Here is an 18883-nt window from a genome sequence, read left to right on the forward strand (position 1 = left end):
GGTGTTCTTGAGGATTTTTTTTTTTTTTGTGGTGTGATATTTAGACTTCTGGTTTGAGTAAAATGTACTTCTGCGGAATAACAGCTTCATTTGCCTGTTGAAGATACAGGTGTGGTGAGGTTATTTTAATTTCCATAGAATCATTTTAATTACAGACAGAGTAGTCTCAAATTAGGCAGTTGTTGACGTAGTCTGGTAGAGTTTCTTGGTGATTAAAGGCTTTGAAGTGTGTTTTTATACAGCTGTCTGTGGCAAGAGTAGAAATTGTTAAAAGCTTATGTGTTGAATTGGTTTGGTTTTGTCACTGGTGCAGTGCCATCACCTGCCATGGAGGTCACTTTGAATTCAAGCTTATGCAGGGCCAAAAATTACACTTGTAATATGTAAACAAATTACTGTGACTACTGTGTAACTCACAGTTCTTAGGAAACAAGATTGGCCAAGGCATTTCCTACTCTGTTTTTGGAAAATATGAACATATATCTAAAATAAAATCAAGTTTCACTCTCTGACTATATCCGGTGGAATATGACTGAAGGACAGCACCTCCAGTCCTCCAATCCAGTGTGAATCTTTTCCCATGGCTGGACAAGCTTCTTTGTTTGAGACCCTAGTGCCTGGAAGTTCAGGATTTAGCCATAACTGTGTGCAGGTATAGATACTACAGTGTACCAGTCATTTTTGTCCCCCAGTTTGACTTTTGTTGTTTAAAAACCACTGAAACTGGTTGTAAGGAACTGATGGGTTCTTAGATTTGAACTGTCTGAAGCTGTCACCTTTTACACACCACCTGTGTAAATGTGGCTATTGAGACTCTTTTTAAAAGAGAAGTGAACAATAACAACAGGTCACATTCTCATAGCTGGCTTTAAAAAGTAATTGATCACATTGTCATAACTTCCTAAAACATCTTGTCAGGTTAGGTAGGGGTTTTCCTGGCAATTGCATCCAAAGGAAGAAAATAGAGGTCTGTCTCAGAGGGGAATTGACTGCTGCCTTGAAGTAGCTATCTTGTTTTTTCCAGACCAAAGTACTGGTTTGTCTTTAGGCTTTGGTTACCTGGCAGAGCAGAGGCTTGTGTGTCTATGTGTGAATTGTGTTGTTTGGTGAGTGGCATGGATGTGCAGTCCCCTTGAAATCTTAGGTGGAATGGAAGCACAGCCAGGACATGTGCATCCGCACAAGGACATGTGAAGGTGGTACCTCAATGAGCTGGTTCAGCACAGGACAAGGGAACTACCATATAGGAAAAAGCCTTGAGGCTTTCCTAGCAGAAAGGTCAGAGAGCAAGTTTGTTTTATAAGGGGCTGGGAGGAGGAATAGAGGGAAGATTGGTTTGTTTGCTGAGCCTTCAGTGGCATCTATGTGAAAGCCTCTCAGATAGATCAAAATAATTTCATTTGGTTGCTAGACCCCAGTACTAAGCTTTTGTGTAATACTAGCAATACACACTTGTCCAGTTTATGTAACTCTGTTTGGAATATTCCACAGACAGTCCTAGACAGGTAAACCCACAGACTTGTTACAGGCTGCTGGTCTGCAGCTGGGAAACCCCCCCTCCTTCTCCCCACCCCCCATTTATTCTTAAATATGGTTGGTTATAAAGAATGACTCTTCTCTAAACAGTGCAGTAGAGGGTCTAACCAGTTCCATATTCTATTTCTACCAAGTTGCTAGAAGTAATGAAAAGCTTCCTATCACAAAATAGGATGTGCAGGGTTTATTTGCATCTACTTCAATATGTACAAATTGATATCTTTAAATACCACGCAGTAATTGGTTGTCAGAGATAGTAATAGCTCACAGTTTGAGCCATTAAGCTTTAGCACTCCCTCGTTTGCTGTTTGCACTGTCTCTGGAGTGTTACAGGTTTTTAGTATTAAGATGTTTTTCATAAACTATAGAGCTGTGATCTTATCTGGTACTCATCAACAGGAGGTGGTTATAAATATTCTTAGTACTCATGACTTTATAATGCATTTACTAATTTGCAAATACAATTATTTGAGGGGGAGAAAAAAAATCTGCAAGTCTTCCTTTTGAATAAGATTTTAATTACAGGTATGGAGTTGTAGAGTAGTTTAGTTTCTCTTTTTACCCTTGTATTGACTTACTTGCATTACAGTCGAACATTTTCCTTCGAACACCAAGTGTAGTAGACTGGCAGGTGTTAATGGAAGAGTTTTGCCTGTGTGTGCTGGTGTTTGCAGGGGTTTCAGGATGAGGGAAGAGATGAGGATCTGACTTTGTTTCAGAAGGCTGATTTATCATTTTATGATATATATTATATTAAAGCTATACTAAAAGAATAGAAGAAAGGATTTCATCAGAAGGCTTGAAAGGAATGATAATAAAATCTTGTGACTGACTGGAGTCTGAGACAGCTGGACTGTGATTGGCCATTAATTAGAAACAGCCACTTGAGACCAATCACAATCTGCTGCCTTCCACAGCAGCAGATAATCATGTTTACATTTTGTTTCTGAGGCCTCTCAGCTTCTCAGGAGAAAAAGTCTTAAGGAAAGGATTTTTTATAAAACATGTCTGTGACACCTGCGTTCTTTTGATCACTTAAAAGCAAAGTTTTGTTAGTGCCGTTCCACACCGGAGGCTGGAGTTTTAATGAGAGCAGGTGTGAGAGAGAGTGCTGCTGGGTGTGTGCAGAGCAGTGCTGCTCAGGCTGCTGTCCCTGTGTTTGGCTCAGATCACAAGGTGTACATCTGGCACAAGCGCAGCGAGCTGCCCATCGCCGAGCTGACGGGGCACACGCGCACGGTGAACTGCGTCAGCTGGAACCCCCAGCTCCCGGCCATGATGGCCAGCGCCTCCGACGACGGCACCGTCAGGATATGGGGACCAGCGCCTTTCGTAGACAACCAGGATATTGAAGGTAAAAAAAAAACAGAAGAAAAAAGGCCTTGCTGAAAAATCAGTCACTGCTTTGTTTGTTTTTTTCCTAGTGTGTGACCGGTGGTTTTTATCCGAGTTACTCATTTTGTGTACGGCCGGTATTTCCAACATTGTTCTGACATGGCCCTGTAGAAAACTGTGGTGTCACTAAGAGCCTAGGATTATATTAATTTATTTATCCATAAAAACCTGGCTTTCAATGCTTAGGTTTAGTAATATACAATGTTATTAAAATTTAAACAGTGCATTCTAACCACACTGCAAATTGAGTAATGGTACTGGAATGGTTACAAAAGGAATTTGCAACAGAATTTAGACAGACTGTAAAGTTTTACCCTAGAGAACCTGTACAAAATTGTATCTTTACTAACCATCAGTAACCACATGTGTCCAGGGGAAAGAGAGAGAATGCTCATTTTTTTTGCTGCCAAAATGCACCCAGGTGTTCCCAGCCCTTCTTGCCTCCCCTAGATTGTTAAGGAGGTGACTGCTGGGCAGTTGTTGTGCACTTCATATGCTTCTGTCATTACATATTCAACCTTGCAGTAAGAATTTCCAGGAGACATTAAAATGATATATAGTATATCCTACTGCCACAGAAACCTCATGGATGTGACACCAAGGGGAACCTGGGCAAAGTAATCAAAGAGAAATCCATTAAGTGCTGGTAGATAAGTAAACACCTCTAGTTCAGAATGTCCCTTAGGTAAAAATGGCTGAAAGTTGGAAGGTTGTTAGGAGGAAGAATTACCTCTTCTCCCTGCTCCAGTGCTTTGATACATGTGCTTCTAGTCTTGGACTAGGTGGACCAGCCTGGCTAATCTGTAAGACCTGGAATGCCCCCATAAGGAGTCAGAGCCTGTCCTCCAGCTGGTTTTACTCATGGCTTTGTTGTTTGGTTTTCTCCAGTGAGCTGCTTGCTCACTCTTTCTTAGTTCCTCCAGAAAATGAACCAGTAAGTGCCATCAAAACCAAACCAACCACAAATGGATTTCTCACAGCAGTGCTTTCACAAGAGGTGTAGGTGCACAGAATAATACCTAACCACTTAGGAATCCTAAATGGGTGACAAGACAGCTCTGTCCTTAGCACACTCCCCATGAACTTGTGTGTACATGTGTGTTATATCTTTTTGGAACAGATGCTTTTTGAGTACCCACACCTAACATGCTAAAATAATTTCTAAATTGTTGTGAATAATTTTATCTAAAATAAGTAATTTTAAGCATGGAATTTAGCTACAGTATAAGATCCATTAACTAGTGCATGTTGAGTTAAAATTTATGTAAATAGACTGTATTAATTACCTTGTGATAGAAATATGAACTGTTGCTAAGATCTTCAAGCTGTGATTTCTTTCTCTCTCTGTGTTTTTGTTTTTGCTCAGAGGAATGCAGTAGCATGGATAGTTGATGGCGAATTTGGAGCAGACGACTTCAGTTTAACTTAATTAGTCGTATTTTAAATGGCTTGGGATTTGGTGCAAACAAACATGATTGATAGCTGGACAGACATGCTCGTCATGAAAAAAGAACCATTTCTGAAGCCCAGTTGGGGCCAAACATTTACCACCTTTGCTTCATAGTAACCAGTCGAGATGAAGCACGTCTTTAGAACTTTGTTGGACACCGTGTTGAAATTACCCCCCCATCGGTTGTGAAGAACTGTGCTACATTCAGGCTAACCATTGAACTCAGTATATATATTTTTCCCTCCTGCCTTTTTGTCTGGCAGGCTACTGTTCTTGTTGCTCTTCTGTGTAATGAAGTTTAAATGCTTGTTTGGAACACTTTATTTAACAGTTTAGAAGGCTTGATAGAAAGAGTGCTTTAGTCTGAAGAGTATACATTGGATAGGAAAGTATTTCCTTCTCTTGTTTCTCAAGTCTCTCTCCGCCTTACTTAGCTTGAGATCTTTGCAGCTTGGTTCATGGATTCTAGCCTTGCCCGTTGCGCAGTATATCTATCAATTGAGAGGATAAACCAATGAACTATGTCAAAAGCACTCTCAGTATCACATTTGACAAAAAGTTTTGTACTTTTCACATAGCTCGTTGCCCTGCAAAGGGGTTAACAGCACAATTTTTTAAAAATAAATTATTTATAGGATTAAAATGACTTCATTTGTATACATTTGGAATTAAAACAATGCAAGAAGTGTCGTGAAACACGGTATCACTGATGCTTTTCTGGAGTGACCTGAGACCCAATCAGAAGCAGTGGCTGGAAGGAGATTTATGTAGGCAGTAAAGCTTGTTTCAGATGGAGGAATTCACTGTCCATCTTAACAGTTAAGCTGTATTAGCTAGGAGAAAAAAGCATTCAGACTGCACCACCAGTCTAAGAGCTGAAACAAGAAGAGGTCTTTTGGTTTTTTAAATTACAGAAATATATGCAACAATGCTGGTGTAAAAGGTAGACTACACTTTGAGGGAAGAATGTGTTGAAAGAGTCCTTTCTTCACAAAGTCAACACTTTGTATAAGTAATTTACGTACAAATCATAATTAAACACTTGTATTAATGATGGAAATTTTTTCTTTATTTGATAAACAGGGGTGGACAGATTTTGTTGTTGAGAATATACTTTTAAGTTTGCAGATTTAAATGCCTCTCCCAGACCTTGTTGCAAGCTGGTGCTGTGAACATCTTTACACATCTAGGAGTAGTTCCACTAATGTCCCATATTAAGAGAAAGCAAACATTTATAGTTTAAATATTTATTCTTTTTGACATAAACAGATGGCCTGGCATCTCTGTGCTTCTGCACTACACACAAATCCATTATGGGATGGCACTGGATTCCCTTTTGCCACCTTGGGTGGAAAGGTAGTGTTGGTACTGCTGCAAAGTAAAGAAGGAGCAGGGAAGGGTGTGCCACCAGAGTCCTGTGAGCAGAAGTGTGGACTTCATCCTTTCATGAGATAATGATTTAGTGTCCTTATTAGTCACGTGTGGAAGAAGGGTGGGGGAAGGTTTGCTGGGATTCCTGGGAAGAGAGGTGTAGCCACTCTGAATGGGAGTGTGGTATTTCCCAGAAAAACAAAGGTTAGCAGGCTAGACTTTTTTTTTTTCTTTTAGATTCCAGCCATCCAGTGGTGTGTTTGTCTTGCCTTGTGTGCAAACTTAAGCATGAGTTAAGATTCTGATACTGTGGTTGAAACCAGCCCCAAATCTGACATATGAGTCTTCTAATACCTCCAAAACCAGGTAGGAACTTAATGTTCAGCCTTAAAACTAAGGTGAATGCTTTGATAGCAATTACTGTTTCACAGCACTGAAAATACATGTATAAACTTAAGATTATACATCAGTTCCTTCTTCCTTTAATCAGCTCTGGAGGAAGCTCTTTATTTCCCTTCCTAGTTCAGAAAGTGTAAGATGAGTCAGGCCTGTGGCCTTAATATTGCAGGAAAACAGACAAGTTCCCATGGTCAAATTTGAGTAAGCTAAACCTTGGGGTTTAAGGAAAAATTAATTGCCTAAATTGTAAACAGTAAATTGTAAAATGTTTTACATGTTCAAAACATGGTACAATTCATAAGCAATGCCAGCATGTGTATCTTTGGAAGTTACTCTAGTATTGTGTTACTCTGGAACTTAGGTTTTCAAAGCAAACATTGTATAGAGAGAGTAAGGAGAAGAATGGTTTTGATGTCTCTTAATGTCTCATGCAGTGGTCTGTCACTACATACTCATGGAAATAAAGTGGGAACTTAAGGCAGGTGGTGAAGGCTGGATCAAATGTCAAGTGTAGATTTAAAGTTTTGTGTGCACTTCAGGCATTTCCAGTGTGGTGGCCATAAGTGACCAGGGTGAGACTCCTTCCCTGCTACAGCTGGGGGAAGGTGTGGGCTGATGCCTGCTTTCCACAGCAGTGCAGTTAGGAATTCAAATGTAGGACCTCTGCAAAAACACTGCCCCTCTCTTCTGGCCTTGGATAGTCCCTCTGAGGTATTTAGAAGCTGAGTTAGGGAGCAGCACGTGTGGGACCTCTCTCCCTTGGTGTCCTGGTGCAGCCATGGCATGAAAAGCTCCAAGCAGGTGGCACTGCTTCCAGAGTGTCTCAGTGCCAGCTTGCTGGCATCTCAGGACAGAAAGGGGAGATTCATCTTCATTCTGCCACACTACTCAGTCCCACAGCAGCTGCCATTAGAGATGTAGCAATGAGTACCATCCCAACCTGGAGATGAAAGACCAACCTAAATTATTTCCAACACTATGTGGATTGAAAAGTACCAATACTTTTTGTGCACAGACAATAAAATGAGACTGGGGTGGGGTGGGGGGGGGGGAACCCAAATTAGTTTGCTCATTTGCAACACATTGATTTCCATGTGCTTAAAAATGTTCATAGGCTGGAGTGTAAAGCTGGAACAAGTACACACCCACAATAAATTACTGTATTTCCAGTCAGCAGGCCCATGGTTTTAGAGAAGAAAATACTGTAAGTGTGTACTCATTTTGTAACTTTCTCTGGTCACCTGTTGGCTTCAAATATTCACAGTAGCCCCAGGTTATTTTCAAGGCAGATCTCAAAAAGAAATGCTGAAGCATTTTATTATCTGAATGTTCTTTAGCTGTTCAGGTAAGTAATTTTCAAGGCACAATGGAACACAAAAGGGAAAATGGTAGCTCTGTTCATGTTTTGGAGGGGAGGGAAGTGGGGGAAATGACACCTTTGTTTTTAAATTCCCTCTGTCTTTTCTGAAGTTCTCCAACTTTAAAGTTAACTTCTCTTTATGATTGGAGCAAAGATGCAAGCTAGAAATCTGCCCAGATCTTGCCAGTTACTTCTCAACTTGGCTTCAACCAGGTAATGTTTAATAAAACTGTCTGCTGTTGGGAGTTGGTGTCTAGTTGTGTATTTTTACACTGCTAAGTGATACTCCCACCCAAAATCAGTTCTGGAAGTTTCCTTAGCAGGAAGCCAGGACTTGTACAATTAGCTGTAGCTCGAGGGGATATGTTGTAGATCCAAATGGGGAGGGAGGTAGAGAAAAAAGAATGGACATAAAAAGCAGGATTTACTGACCAACAAATAAACTACTGTAACTCAAGGGGGAGGAGGAAAAAATGCACTTTCAATAGTTTGTCCATATTTTTAGCTACAAAATACACTTGTATCTAATTTCTTTTTGAGACAACTATTAAGAGGAACACCCATCCCATAAATGGCTAATCCTCCTTTTGCCCTCCTCCTGTCTTTTCCACATTGGCTTGAGTCCATTTTCAGCTGCCATACTTGATTTTTGAAAACTGCTACTTTTAACAATGTCTAGAAAGCAAAATCATTAACTATGACACTTTTTTTAAACAGGGTGGACTTAATTGAAGTGTGCAGTGTTGAACTACTGCTGCAATAGCTGCCTCTAGTTGAAATAAACTGTAGCCAAGTTTTCTGTCTATTCATCCAGATAATCTGGATTCAGTCAAACATCTGTGAGAGTGTTCCTCCCATCTGGTGTGAGTGTGTGTGTGCATGTGTTCCACAAACAGACAGAGAACCAAATGTTCTAGGTACTTGTCATGTTTTATTGCATACTTTAAGTCGTGTGTATGTGAAGTGTCCTTTCACCAGAAGGTTTTGGTTAATATCAGTATATTTTTATAAATTTGAAATTCATTGTGCCCCATCTTTTTTTCATAAACATTTTTCATTCTTAGGGTATATGTGCTAGATTTGAAACTTAACATTTTTAGGCACAGATGGAAAAAGTTATTGGCTCCTTGAAAACACATGGGACAAAATGGATCCTCAAAGCATGTATGTACTTACAAACCAAGCTGTAGAGATCAAGAAAAGAACTTTATTGTTGATCTCAAGATTTCTAAATTGTCAAGATTTATATGGAGTTGTGGTGGAACTAGTTAACACTTAGAGCTTTTGGTATGTAATGACTATTTGCTATGGACTGATATTAAATGTTTCAAAGGATTGCGTTCTTAAACTTTCTGGATTTTTGTTACTCTCAGATATTATTAAGTAGTTAAAAATTTCTTTGCTATATTACATTAAAAACATAAGAACTTTGGGTCTCGTATTTATTTTCACTTGTTTTACTAATTATTTACAGAACACCGTTTTAACTTTTTTATTTTATAAATGTGTAGTATTTTAAACATATCTTTAAAAATTGTTCAATTGGAACTACATTAACTTCTGATTTGTTTTTATTAGGATTTTTAAAAAAAAAATACACTTTTTCCATGTCGGTGCACAGCACTTAACAGAAATGTTTGTATTCCCTTTCTTTCAATTCAATAAACAATAAATAACTGGAATGAATAGTTCTTAGTTTCCCTAACTTCACTTATATGACTGACTTGGATGTTAATTTCTTGATCAATAATTGTAGATTTCTTCCATATTATTTCACTTCCACGCTAGGAAAATTAATTTGTGGCAGTGTAGCTGCAGCTGAGTCACTCAGTGCTGTGTCCAGGCTCTGCTGTCTGCCTCTAATCCACCTCACCCTCGTGTTTGTGCTGTACTTTAGCACTTGACCTGCCCCTGTCCCAGGCTGTGCTTATCTCACTGAGGCTCTGTGAAACCCATCATTCCTTAACACTGCAGCCTGCTTCAATATCACACTCTGGTTGCTGTAGGTGATCTCTGAGTTTTATGGGGTTTTTTTGATACTTCATAGTAAGAAGGTGCTCCTAAAGTACTTGGATCTCCTGCCTTTGTGTTCCCTCCAACTTCTCCTCCCTGTGCCTTAAACCAGAACATCATCTTTGTCCTGAATTTTTATTCAGCTCTCGCTTATGTTGTGTTAAAAAGTTGTGCCTGAATTTCCACTCCCTGTAGCTTTTCCAAACTCAAACCTTTTGCTGATTTGCATTCAATTTTTGAATTCTTTTTACTTATTGATGAGAAGTCTTCACTCCCTCTAGTAGCACCTTTGTGTTAACTTTGTTCTCTCCCTTACAGTTTAGGCAGCACACAGATAATTATGGCTTAATTATGGCTTAATTATGCCTCATTCCTCTGCATGTCCTCCTTCGTGCCACTTGCCTTGGCTGCTGGCATTTGCAGGAGGGTTCTTGGGTTGCAGACCCACTTCAGCCATAAATTATTCACACAGCAGATGAAGGGAGTTACTAACAAACCCAGCCAAAAAAGCTGTGCTTCATCTGCTGTCCTGTCTGCCTTTAACAGGTCAGAAGAGTGCAAGAGAAACAGGCATATGAATTCTATGGGCCTGGGACTTTCCAGCATTTGTAACATTGAAGTCCTGTGGGTTTGGGATTTGATATTTTTGGGGGGTTATTTTAAAATCTGCCTTTTTTTTTTTTTTAATGTGTTTTTTTTGGTTTTTTGTTTGCTTTTTTAAAACAATTCAGATTATTTCAAAGAAATTCCACAATGAACCTGAGAGTAGATGTGCATTTCTTAATCAGCTTAAATCCAAGTTCTGCCTGAGAAGAGCCCTTCCTTACACCTTGTCCCTGCTCCGTGTGCTCTGTGTGTGCCTCACATGTGCCAGGGCTGTCACCTCATCCCAGAAGGATGGCAGTGCCAGTTGTCTCCTCACTTTTAAAGAACAATACTGTTCTCAAGGGTTTGTATGGCTCTGTTCCTGCCAGAACTAAGGTGCTGAAGGTACTGGTAACTGTTCATAATACACAGCCCAGATTGTCCCACTGCTGCCTCCAGTGTCCATCACACCCTACACTTAAAGGCATAAATGGTCTTTGGGCACTTGTCCAGCAAAATCCTAGAGAGCTTCTTGTGAGAAGAAGAATTAGAACAAAGGTCTGGCATTTCTGAACTGATAATGCTTTGCCTTTTTGGGCTTATCAGGGTTTCTGGTTGATTGTTAACCTGCATGTAGAATTGTTCTTAGGACTACTACTCAGACCACTGATTTACCATGTTCCATAATACAGAACCATTTTAGAAAATCAAAGCAGTCATTTATTAGATTGAGGGGGCAAGTGTATTCTTTAAAAACAGGTTCAATAACCAACAGTCTGTAGCCAATGATTAATTAGGGGGAAACATGCAATTCTACACAATTTAACTAACCCTCCAAATGCAGAATTCTTCACTGTGTTCTGTAATCTCTCTGATGCAAGATGATCATCTTTGAAGCTGGCTGGGCTGTAGATTGTGGCTGAGGAAAAGGGCTCAGTAACATCACTTAAAAGTTGGAATCCCTGCAGGACTCATTTATTTTCACTGAGCTAATGGTGCCTCACAAAGTTATACCTGAATACCTTAAGTCCAAAGGGAAAGAGTGTGAGTGAATAGGAAGGAATCTGTATTTGACCTCACACCAATTTATAGTGATTGTCAGATGATTTTTTTTTTTAAAAATCAATCTCAAGTTTCTTATTGTCTTGAATTCTGTATGCTAAGCTTGGGTTTAAATTGCCCTGTTCTCTGTTGAAAAAGAGGGAGTTTTGGTTTTTTTTCTTACCACCATAAAAATTTCTGTGCTCTGTGGGTCTCCCAGGAGTGACATAATTGCAGTATCCCTATCTCCAGCTAATTAATGTTTTTAGCTATTGCAAATACATTTTTTCTGAAGATCTCTTTTGAAGCAGGCACTGACCCTGTACAGTAAGAAGGCTTCAAAATTACCAGTGTAATTATTCAGCAGAATTGTAGTCTCTGAAACCTGCTGCTGAGGTTTTTACAAGTCTTACAATCAGTTGTTGGATATAAATGAACAGAGAACTTATTCATCATGTTTTTAGAATAAGATACCAAGCTGCTAGTTTGAGTAATGGACTTACAATTAAATGAGGGTAATGCTTATGTTTCTCAGTGTGAAACAAGTTTAGTGAACTGCATCTATTGTCAGCAGCACAGCAAGGACCTGACTTAGGCCCTTTCTCCCAACACCCAAAATACGTGTAGTAGGTTTCTTTCACACACAAATGAAGTAATTCAATTGCATACCATAATCTGCTAAAAAAGTTACTGACTTTCTACTCTTCTGAAGTTTTATTTGCTCTCCTTTCTCCAGACCTACCTCCTGTCAGAGTTTTGGCTTTACAGGGCAATACTTTTTGTAGTTTGGTGTTGTGCTGTCAGGCAGTCAGTGTCATCCAGCTGGGGTAGCTGTTTCCTTAGTTGTTTTTTTAATGAGCACAATTTTCATCATTCATCTTTAACACAGCTTAACTTGGACTCCATCTATCAAAACTTTAAAGCCAAACTTCTCCTAGAACAAACACTGACCACAAGGTTATCTACAGCAATAAAGCATCAGTAGTGCCTTTTCATGGCTAGCCCTGAAAACAGTTGTTGAATTCAGCTGTACACTGAAACCCCAAGTACTTAAAAAAGCTCATAAATTTTCAGATGGAATTACAGAAGTGTATTTTTTTAAGTGTTTTAATTGTTGTGTTTGTTCCAAGAGTCCTGTTTGCAAGCACATATATAAAACTTAAAGACAGTTATTGGACAGGGAGGGCACAAACTCAGGTTTATCCACTTGTCACTGATGCAAGAGCTGCACAAAGAGAACTTGCTGGTATCACTGAAGCAGAGTCAATCAGAACTGGAGTGAGTGGGGTTATGGGTTACAGACCATTTCCCTGAGCTAGACTGACTCTTGTTTCACCCCGCTGGCTGTGCAAACAGCAGATTCAGGGAGTAGCAACTGCAGATAGTCTCTTGCTCTGTAACCAACTCCACCCCAGTGCAGTATGATCTTTACTTTATCTGGATGTCCATGATGCACTTCAGTGACAAAATAGGAGTTGAAGGGAAAAAGCAAGTACTAATCATGTTTATCTGTGTTCTTACACACAAGTGTCATATCCACCAAAGGGATCTTAATCCATCCAAATGCAAGACTTCATATAGATTGCTGCAGTAGAGTGAGGAAAGGGAGGAAAATATCACTTTTATTCCATTGATTTTTGTCTGGAAAGAATACCAACACAAAGATGCAAGCTGTGCTCCTGTTCCACTTTGAAATCTGTTCCAAGTGCTCCTTCAAATTAGGCTCTGATAGGACAGCTTGGCAGCCAAAGTCTCATCCTGACTCCTCTCAGCAAGAATCAGATATCACTGCTGCATTTGAATGTGCTCTGGAACAACCATCATTAGCTAACGGCTGCTGAAACGAGTTTCCCTTATCACCATTCAATTCCTATGAGGTCGCTTCTGTAAGCAAGGATTTCATCTTACAGAAGCAGCAGCTCCAGAAGTTTGGCTTGTAAAGGAACAAAAACAACTGCTACACAGATCCAATGCCTTTTGAAAATATTTTATGTTAAAAATACAGAAAAATATTTCTTGTTCAAAGAGGAAAAATATACTGCATGACGACACTGATCTAGGTGTGTTCGGGAGGTGTCTGTGGCTCCACAACCAGTCACTGGAGTGATGACCCAATTTGGCAGCTAAGGGTTCTCTTTCAACTTCTCAATCATTTATCAAAGCCAGAATCATACTGTGACAAAACAGAAAACATTATACCAGTGGATTACTGAAGCTTGTGCAAGCAGGAGCAGCTCTCAGTGTCACGGGAGAGCTGCACTGAGAGAACCTGAAACAGAAAGTCAGGCAGCCCTGCTGTGTGCTGTGCTTATGAAGACAAGGCTGCAGAAGCAACACTGCAGCACAGGAGCAGCAGCTCTGCCACCCTGGAGTAAGCAGCCTTATCACACAACACATCTATTTGTAACTCAGCCAGATCAACTTCATTTTTTAAAAACAGAACTTGCAAAATAAACTTGTGCTCAGTATTTCCTTTCTAAACAGGCCACTTACTGTAGGTGCTGAAAGCATGAAACTCTTTATGTTGTACTTGTGGTTTTGATTTTAAGGAATAGCCTGAGTTTCCAAACAGTGTTAGATCAGAATGAATAAAGGCATATAGTGAGCCCAGAGATAGCTGTCAAAATGTATTACCAAGGCTTAGCAGGATGCAAAAAGCTAAGACATGAATACCAGCAATTACACCAGTGGAATAGAGGGGATAAAAATAGCTGGCAGACAATCCCTTTGTTGCTTGGGAGCAATTTTTGAAACTAACCTGTAAAGGTACATGAAGAAACAGAGCAGATGAAAGCCCAGCTTAATCATGGCTTCTTTCATGTGTGATTTCAGTTGTCCTCGGTTATGGATCTCTGTGGGATCAAATACTCCCATGTTTCCACTTGGCACCATAATGTACCTGAAAGTTAAAGAATAAAAAAAGAACAAAACAAAAGCCAAACAAACAAACAAAAAATTTAGGAAAAAAAATGAGCACACAGCAAAACCCAAAAAACGTTAGGGAGTGTCAGGGCAAGAGGCAGGGGAAAGCTTGCCAAGAAAGGACTTTCATCTGAAAAGCTGTTTCACAATTCAAGGTAAGGGAGTTCTGGATATTGCAGCTATCTCTGCCAGTACAACCCACAAATAATAAGAGAACAAGAAGTACTAAAAACATCAGCCCAGCTTCCTAGGTATAAGTGAGAGAGATTCCAGGTAACAGCCAATTCCAGCTCATTTTAATTGCTGTTCACAGTTAGTTGTTGTCATGGGGGAAACACCCACCCACACTGGAAAGATGCATTAGATGAAAGGGACTGGAAAATAATCTAATTTAACTAAGAATCAGTAATTTCTTTAGCAAAAAACCTCACAGAGAAAATGCCAAACTCCAGTGGTCACACTGAGATGGCATAAGCCAAGGCCCTGTGCTGTTACTGGTGCCTTTGTCACAGCCATCCTGGGACACCCCAGCACAGACAGAGGCTGACAGGGTGAGCTGGGCAGAACTGAACATGTCAAGTTCTGCTGTCTGAGCCCACATGAGAACAAAAGCTGCGTGAAGCCAAGTGGAATGAAAGCCAAGGAAGCATGAAAGCAGCAAACCAAATGTTTGTGTCCTGTGACAAGTGAGCCAGCAGCATGTTCTCTTGTCACTAGAATTTCTCGAGGGAGCACATGAAGTTCTCACTCCAGCTGAGCTCAGGCTACAACTTCACTTCACTCAGATGTTAAACAGGCTCTACCTTCCCGGAATCAGATTCTTTCCATGCAGGAATTTAACTCTCTAACCAATTTTAGAAGGGAAAGCAAGTGCCTACTTTAATAGAAGTACACAGTATGAAGCAGCAAGGTGGTAACCAGCACAAGAAATTTTGACAGCTTCAAAGAAAATGCATTCTGTCTGTGGCATCTCAGCCTTGCCTAAATGAAACATCAAACCCTAAACCTGCCAGCAGATCCCAAACCAAATATTGGTCACTACAGGTCACAGCTGTACACAGAGAGGGGCAAACAAAACCAGGCCAAACCATGCCCTGGGTGTGTATTTAGGCAACATTTATTTATTAAGCATAAAGTTACAGTCTCATGTTTCTCCAGCTTAGAAACATTTGGAGGCTTTGCTGGCAGTTCTGTAGGAAACAAGGGTGATATTTATCAATATTTAAATAGCACAGCTATTTTGCCCAACCAGGTTATCAGTACAGAGATCCTCAACTTTGTTTTAATGAGAGCTGTGAAACTTTTTGTTTAATTCTACCAGCAACTCAACCCATCCCTGCAAACAGTTAGCCCTGGCAGGTTCAGGCAAACAAGAGTTACAGCCAGCTTTCCATACCTGCACATTTAACATGGGGCTCTTCCCTCAGTAGAATGACTGGAGATAATTTGTGACAAATCCACATCCAGTTTCCATCAGCTAAACCCCTGTGAAGGGTCAGTTCTCCACACACCAAATGATGTCAGAGAAAAAGAACAAGGTTTGAAGTGACAGTCCCAGTGCTGCCACATGGAAACCCCCGTGGTAACTAAACCATTTCCAAGGGTGGCATGTACATTTCCTCGGTGTACAAAGAGCAGGAACACTGACAGCTGTGCTAGGGTGAAAAGGCTGCAAATCTTCCCAAATGGAAGCTTCCTTCCATTCCAAACCTTCCAAACGCAAACCTGCAGGATGGGGGCCAAAACCAGTGCAGGTGAGGGGATGGCACAAGTCAGTGAATGAAGGAGGGCGCAGGGGACAACACCACACCCCATGGTTTTACAACATATCAGGAATGGCATGAAAACATTATTAACTCAGTTTTCAGTACTATTTCATAATCCCAATTAATGTGCTATCATTTCCTGTCAATTTGGGAATGACCCACAAATGGGGATTTCTAGGCACTAAAGAGAATGCAAGCAAAGGCCACAAGTTTCATGACCTTTACCCTGTTGGGTTTCTTGTCACAAGAAATGATGTCAGTTTGATCAGTGAAGACTGTTAGCAACTGAAACATCTCAGCATGCCACATTATTCATCTTTGTACTACACTTAAAGCTAAACTAGTAACCAAGGAACCCCAGAAACCCTTGAGCACTTACCTGTATATATTCCACGTGGCCACTGGCAGGTTGAGGAGAAAGATGAACCAGTGCAATGAAATAAGCATTAATACAGTGACAACAGCATGGCCAATCACCTCAGGCACCTACCCACTGCAAAAAAAGGGGAAAGAGGAAAGAGTTACATGCACAACTCTAAATTCCTTGATGAAAAAGACATCTATTTGGGATTACAGTCTGATTATAACCATGTAAATCTGAAAAGCTGGCAGCAGAGGCATGTGGTTGCATCACAGTGTGGACAAATGAATACCTTCAGGCAGGTTCCACACTAAGTAAGCAGAAATCAAGCCCTGAGATGTTGTAACAGAGATGCTTTTTCCAAGCATCACCAACATTTCTGGAGAGCAGCACAGTCTGAACACAACTATGCTACACAAGCATTCAAGAAAGAGAACTGAGAAAGCGGAAAGAGCTCGTTTGAAATCACTGCAGAGAGGAGTGGGTTTAGGGATTCAGATAATTAAAACCTGCACAAACAGCCCCAGGCTTGGAACAGATAAGAAAGGGGATCAATATAAAAACTGGCATCATTAAACTGGGTCAGCCCCTGGCAATTCCACATTCTTGGATTGACAGGATCCTGTGCCATTCCCTCTCATATTGAGGAAAAAAAAATACCTTTAAATCAAAGTGAACACACAGATGGGTAGGGCACAGTGATTTAATGATTTAATGCTAAGAGTTTTAAGCAGATTCATTTAAAATAGTACTTTGGTGATGGAATTTACTGAAAGAGACACACGCAAAATACTGCCAATCAAGGTACCCATCACACCCCAGTTATTTACAATGCTCAGGTGAAGGATGTGGTTTTCTCAAACCACAGCAAATGCAAAGAAGAGTAATTTACTTTATTGAGCTTGGAGCAGCATGATCTAGCATTGATGTAGTCACATTCCAGATCTGATAGCGTGATTATCTGAGGTTCAGGATAAGGAAACACATTATGGTAATTCAGAATACACAAAGCTTTACTTTTGTCCAATAAACTGGGGACAACCCTCTGCTCTCAGCATCCACTGCCTTGCTCTGTCAAAGGCATATTTCAATTAGTCACAACTCACTCCTATTTTAGACAGAAGGTTTGGCTCTATTTTATCATCAGGCCAAGTGATTTTATTATGTATTCCCAGGGGCAACTATTGCACAAGTGCTAATGTTCAGTTCAGCCCGTAAAACAGATCAGGCAGGCAAACTTGCAGTATCGAAGTGTCGATACAATTGTACAATCTAACAGTATTTTTAGTATCAAAATTGTTACTACAACCCTTGTAAAATTGTATAATCAAACAGTACTTTTAGTATCAAAATTGTTACTACAACCCTTGTAAAATTGTATAATCCAACAATATAATATAAACAATATAATATAATCAAATGATCCTGCAGTTCTGTGACACTGGCAAATGCTGTTTGATACTTTTAGTATCAAAATTGTTACTACAACCCTTGAAACCAAAACTTAATGGGCAGGAGAAGCTGCTAATGCACTTTTAAACTCTCCTCACACAACTGTGCAGTTTTAAGCAGTGAATCTACTTTTTTTTCCCTAACATTTACAACAATATTGAATTAATTAATACTTTGCTAGGAAATAAGAGGGTAACGTTCATTACTGAATGAACTTTCAGACTGAAACACGAATATTTCAGACAGAAAAGTCCCCTTAAAAAAGGCTTAGGATGCACATGTGCACCTCACCACGCTGTCTCATGTAGAGCTCATGGTTCTTTTCTCCAAGGAAATGAACACTAAGACATCTTTTTCCTAAAAAACGGGTAAAGTCTGTTCATTTTTCAACAACTTATCCTTCTAGGAGGAATATTTTTTTTTTAATTGATTTTGTTAGAAGAACTGGGCAGTCCCTGAAAAATCCCATCAGGACTGGAAGAACGCGCAAGAAAAAAAAAAAAAAAAGAAAGAAAGAAAGAAAGAAAAAAGAAAGCCAGTTCTCTTTTATTGAGAAAAGCAAGGAAAAAAAGGTGAATATGTGCAAGATTGCGGACCAGCCCCTAACAAAAGAACATTGAAACGCAGCTCGGAGCACACAGAGCCAGCACAGCGCCGGCCGCGCTTCCAGGCCCGCGCAGCTCCCTCAGCACCGCTCCCTTCCTCAGCCGCTCCCGGTCCCCTCAGCCTTGCCTGTGTCCCCTCAGCAGCCGCGGCCGTGTCCCCTCAGCCCCTCCCGTGTCCCCTCAGCCCCTCCCGTGTCCCCTCAGCCTTGGCCGTGTCCCCTCAGCCTCGGCCGTGTCCCCTCAGCAGCCCCGCCCGTGTCCCCTCAGCCGCTCCCGTGTCCCCTCAGCCGCTCCCATGTCCCCTCAGCAGCCCCTCCCGTGCCCTCTCAGCAGCCGCGGCCCCGCGGAGGGAGCACGGCCCGGCTCTGAGCCCACTCCAGCCCGCTCCAGCCCCGCCCCGCCGCCCTCAGCCCCCCGCCGCCTCAGCGGGCCCGGCCCGGCCCGGTGACCCTTGCTGCCCACACCGCGCCCGCCGCAAGGAGCAGGATACGAAGTAAACGGAGAGGAAGATGAGGGCGCAGCAGTCGATCAGCGAGAAGATGAAGACCACCGACTCCATCCCGCCGCCGCCGCCGCCGCCGCGCCCGCCGCGCTCGGGCCCTCCCGGCCGCCGTAGGCGCCGCCTCG

General features: G+C 41.1%; 2 protein-coding genes across 2 annotated transcripts in view; one reads left to right on the plus strand and one right to left on the minus strand.

Annotated features, from left to right (window-relative positions):
- Positions 1-9197, plus strand: part of WDR26 (WD repeat domain 26) — a 32217-nt gene extending 23020 nt beyond the window's left edge. Inside the window, exons 13-14 of the mRNA XM_036380627.2 lie at positions 2705-2890; positions 4298-9197. Of these exons, the coding sequence (XP_036236520.1) occupies positions 2705-2890; positions 4298-4323 (212 nt within the window). The 3' untranslated portion in view covers positions 4324-9197. The remainder of the gene's footprint in view (positions 1-2704; positions 2891-4297) is intronic.
- A 3549-nt stretch (positions 9198-12746) lies between these two features.
- Positions 12747-18856, minus strand: CNIH4 (cornichon family AMPA receptor auxiliary protein 4). The gene is made up of 5 exons (XM_036380629.2): positions 18747-18856; positions 17092-17160; positions 16218-16324; positions 13909-14049; positions 12747-13323 (listed from the first exon to the last, which is right to left on the minus strand). Exons 1-5 carry the CDS (start codon positions 18813-18815, stop codon positions 13296-13298), a joined length of 414 nt encoding a protein of 137 aa, XP_036236522.1. The 5' UTR covers positions 18816-18856; the 3' UTR covers positions 12747-13295.
- Between the last annotated feature and the right edge of the window lie 27 nt (positions 18857-18883).

Source organism: Molothrus ater, chromosome 3 (assembly GCF_012460135.2).
Source record: "Molothrus ater isolate BHLD 08-10-18 breed brown headed cowbird chromosome 3, BPBGC_Mater_1.1, whole genome shotgun sequence".
In the NCBI taxonomy this organism is placed as follows: Eukaryota; Metazoa; Chordata; class Aves; order Passeriformes; family Icteridae; genus Molothrus; species Molothrus ater.

What these genes read in the sequence shown, in the direction of transcription:
- CNIH4 (XM_036380629.2), bottom strand. Translation starts at nt 18,815, where the DNA reads ATGGAGTCGGTGGTCTTCATCTTCTCGCTGATCGACTGCTGCGCCCTC. An exon ending in GCCACGTGGAATATATACAG is followed by an intron (nt 14,050 to 16,217) that starts GTAAGTGCTCAA and finishes TTTAACTTTCAG; the next exon opens with GTACATTATGGTGCCAAGTG. An exon ending in TTCTTCATGTACCTTTACAG is followed by an intron (nt 13,324 to 13,908) that starts GTTAGTTTCAAA and finishes GTTTTGTCACAG; the next exon opens with TATGATTCTGGCTTTGATAA.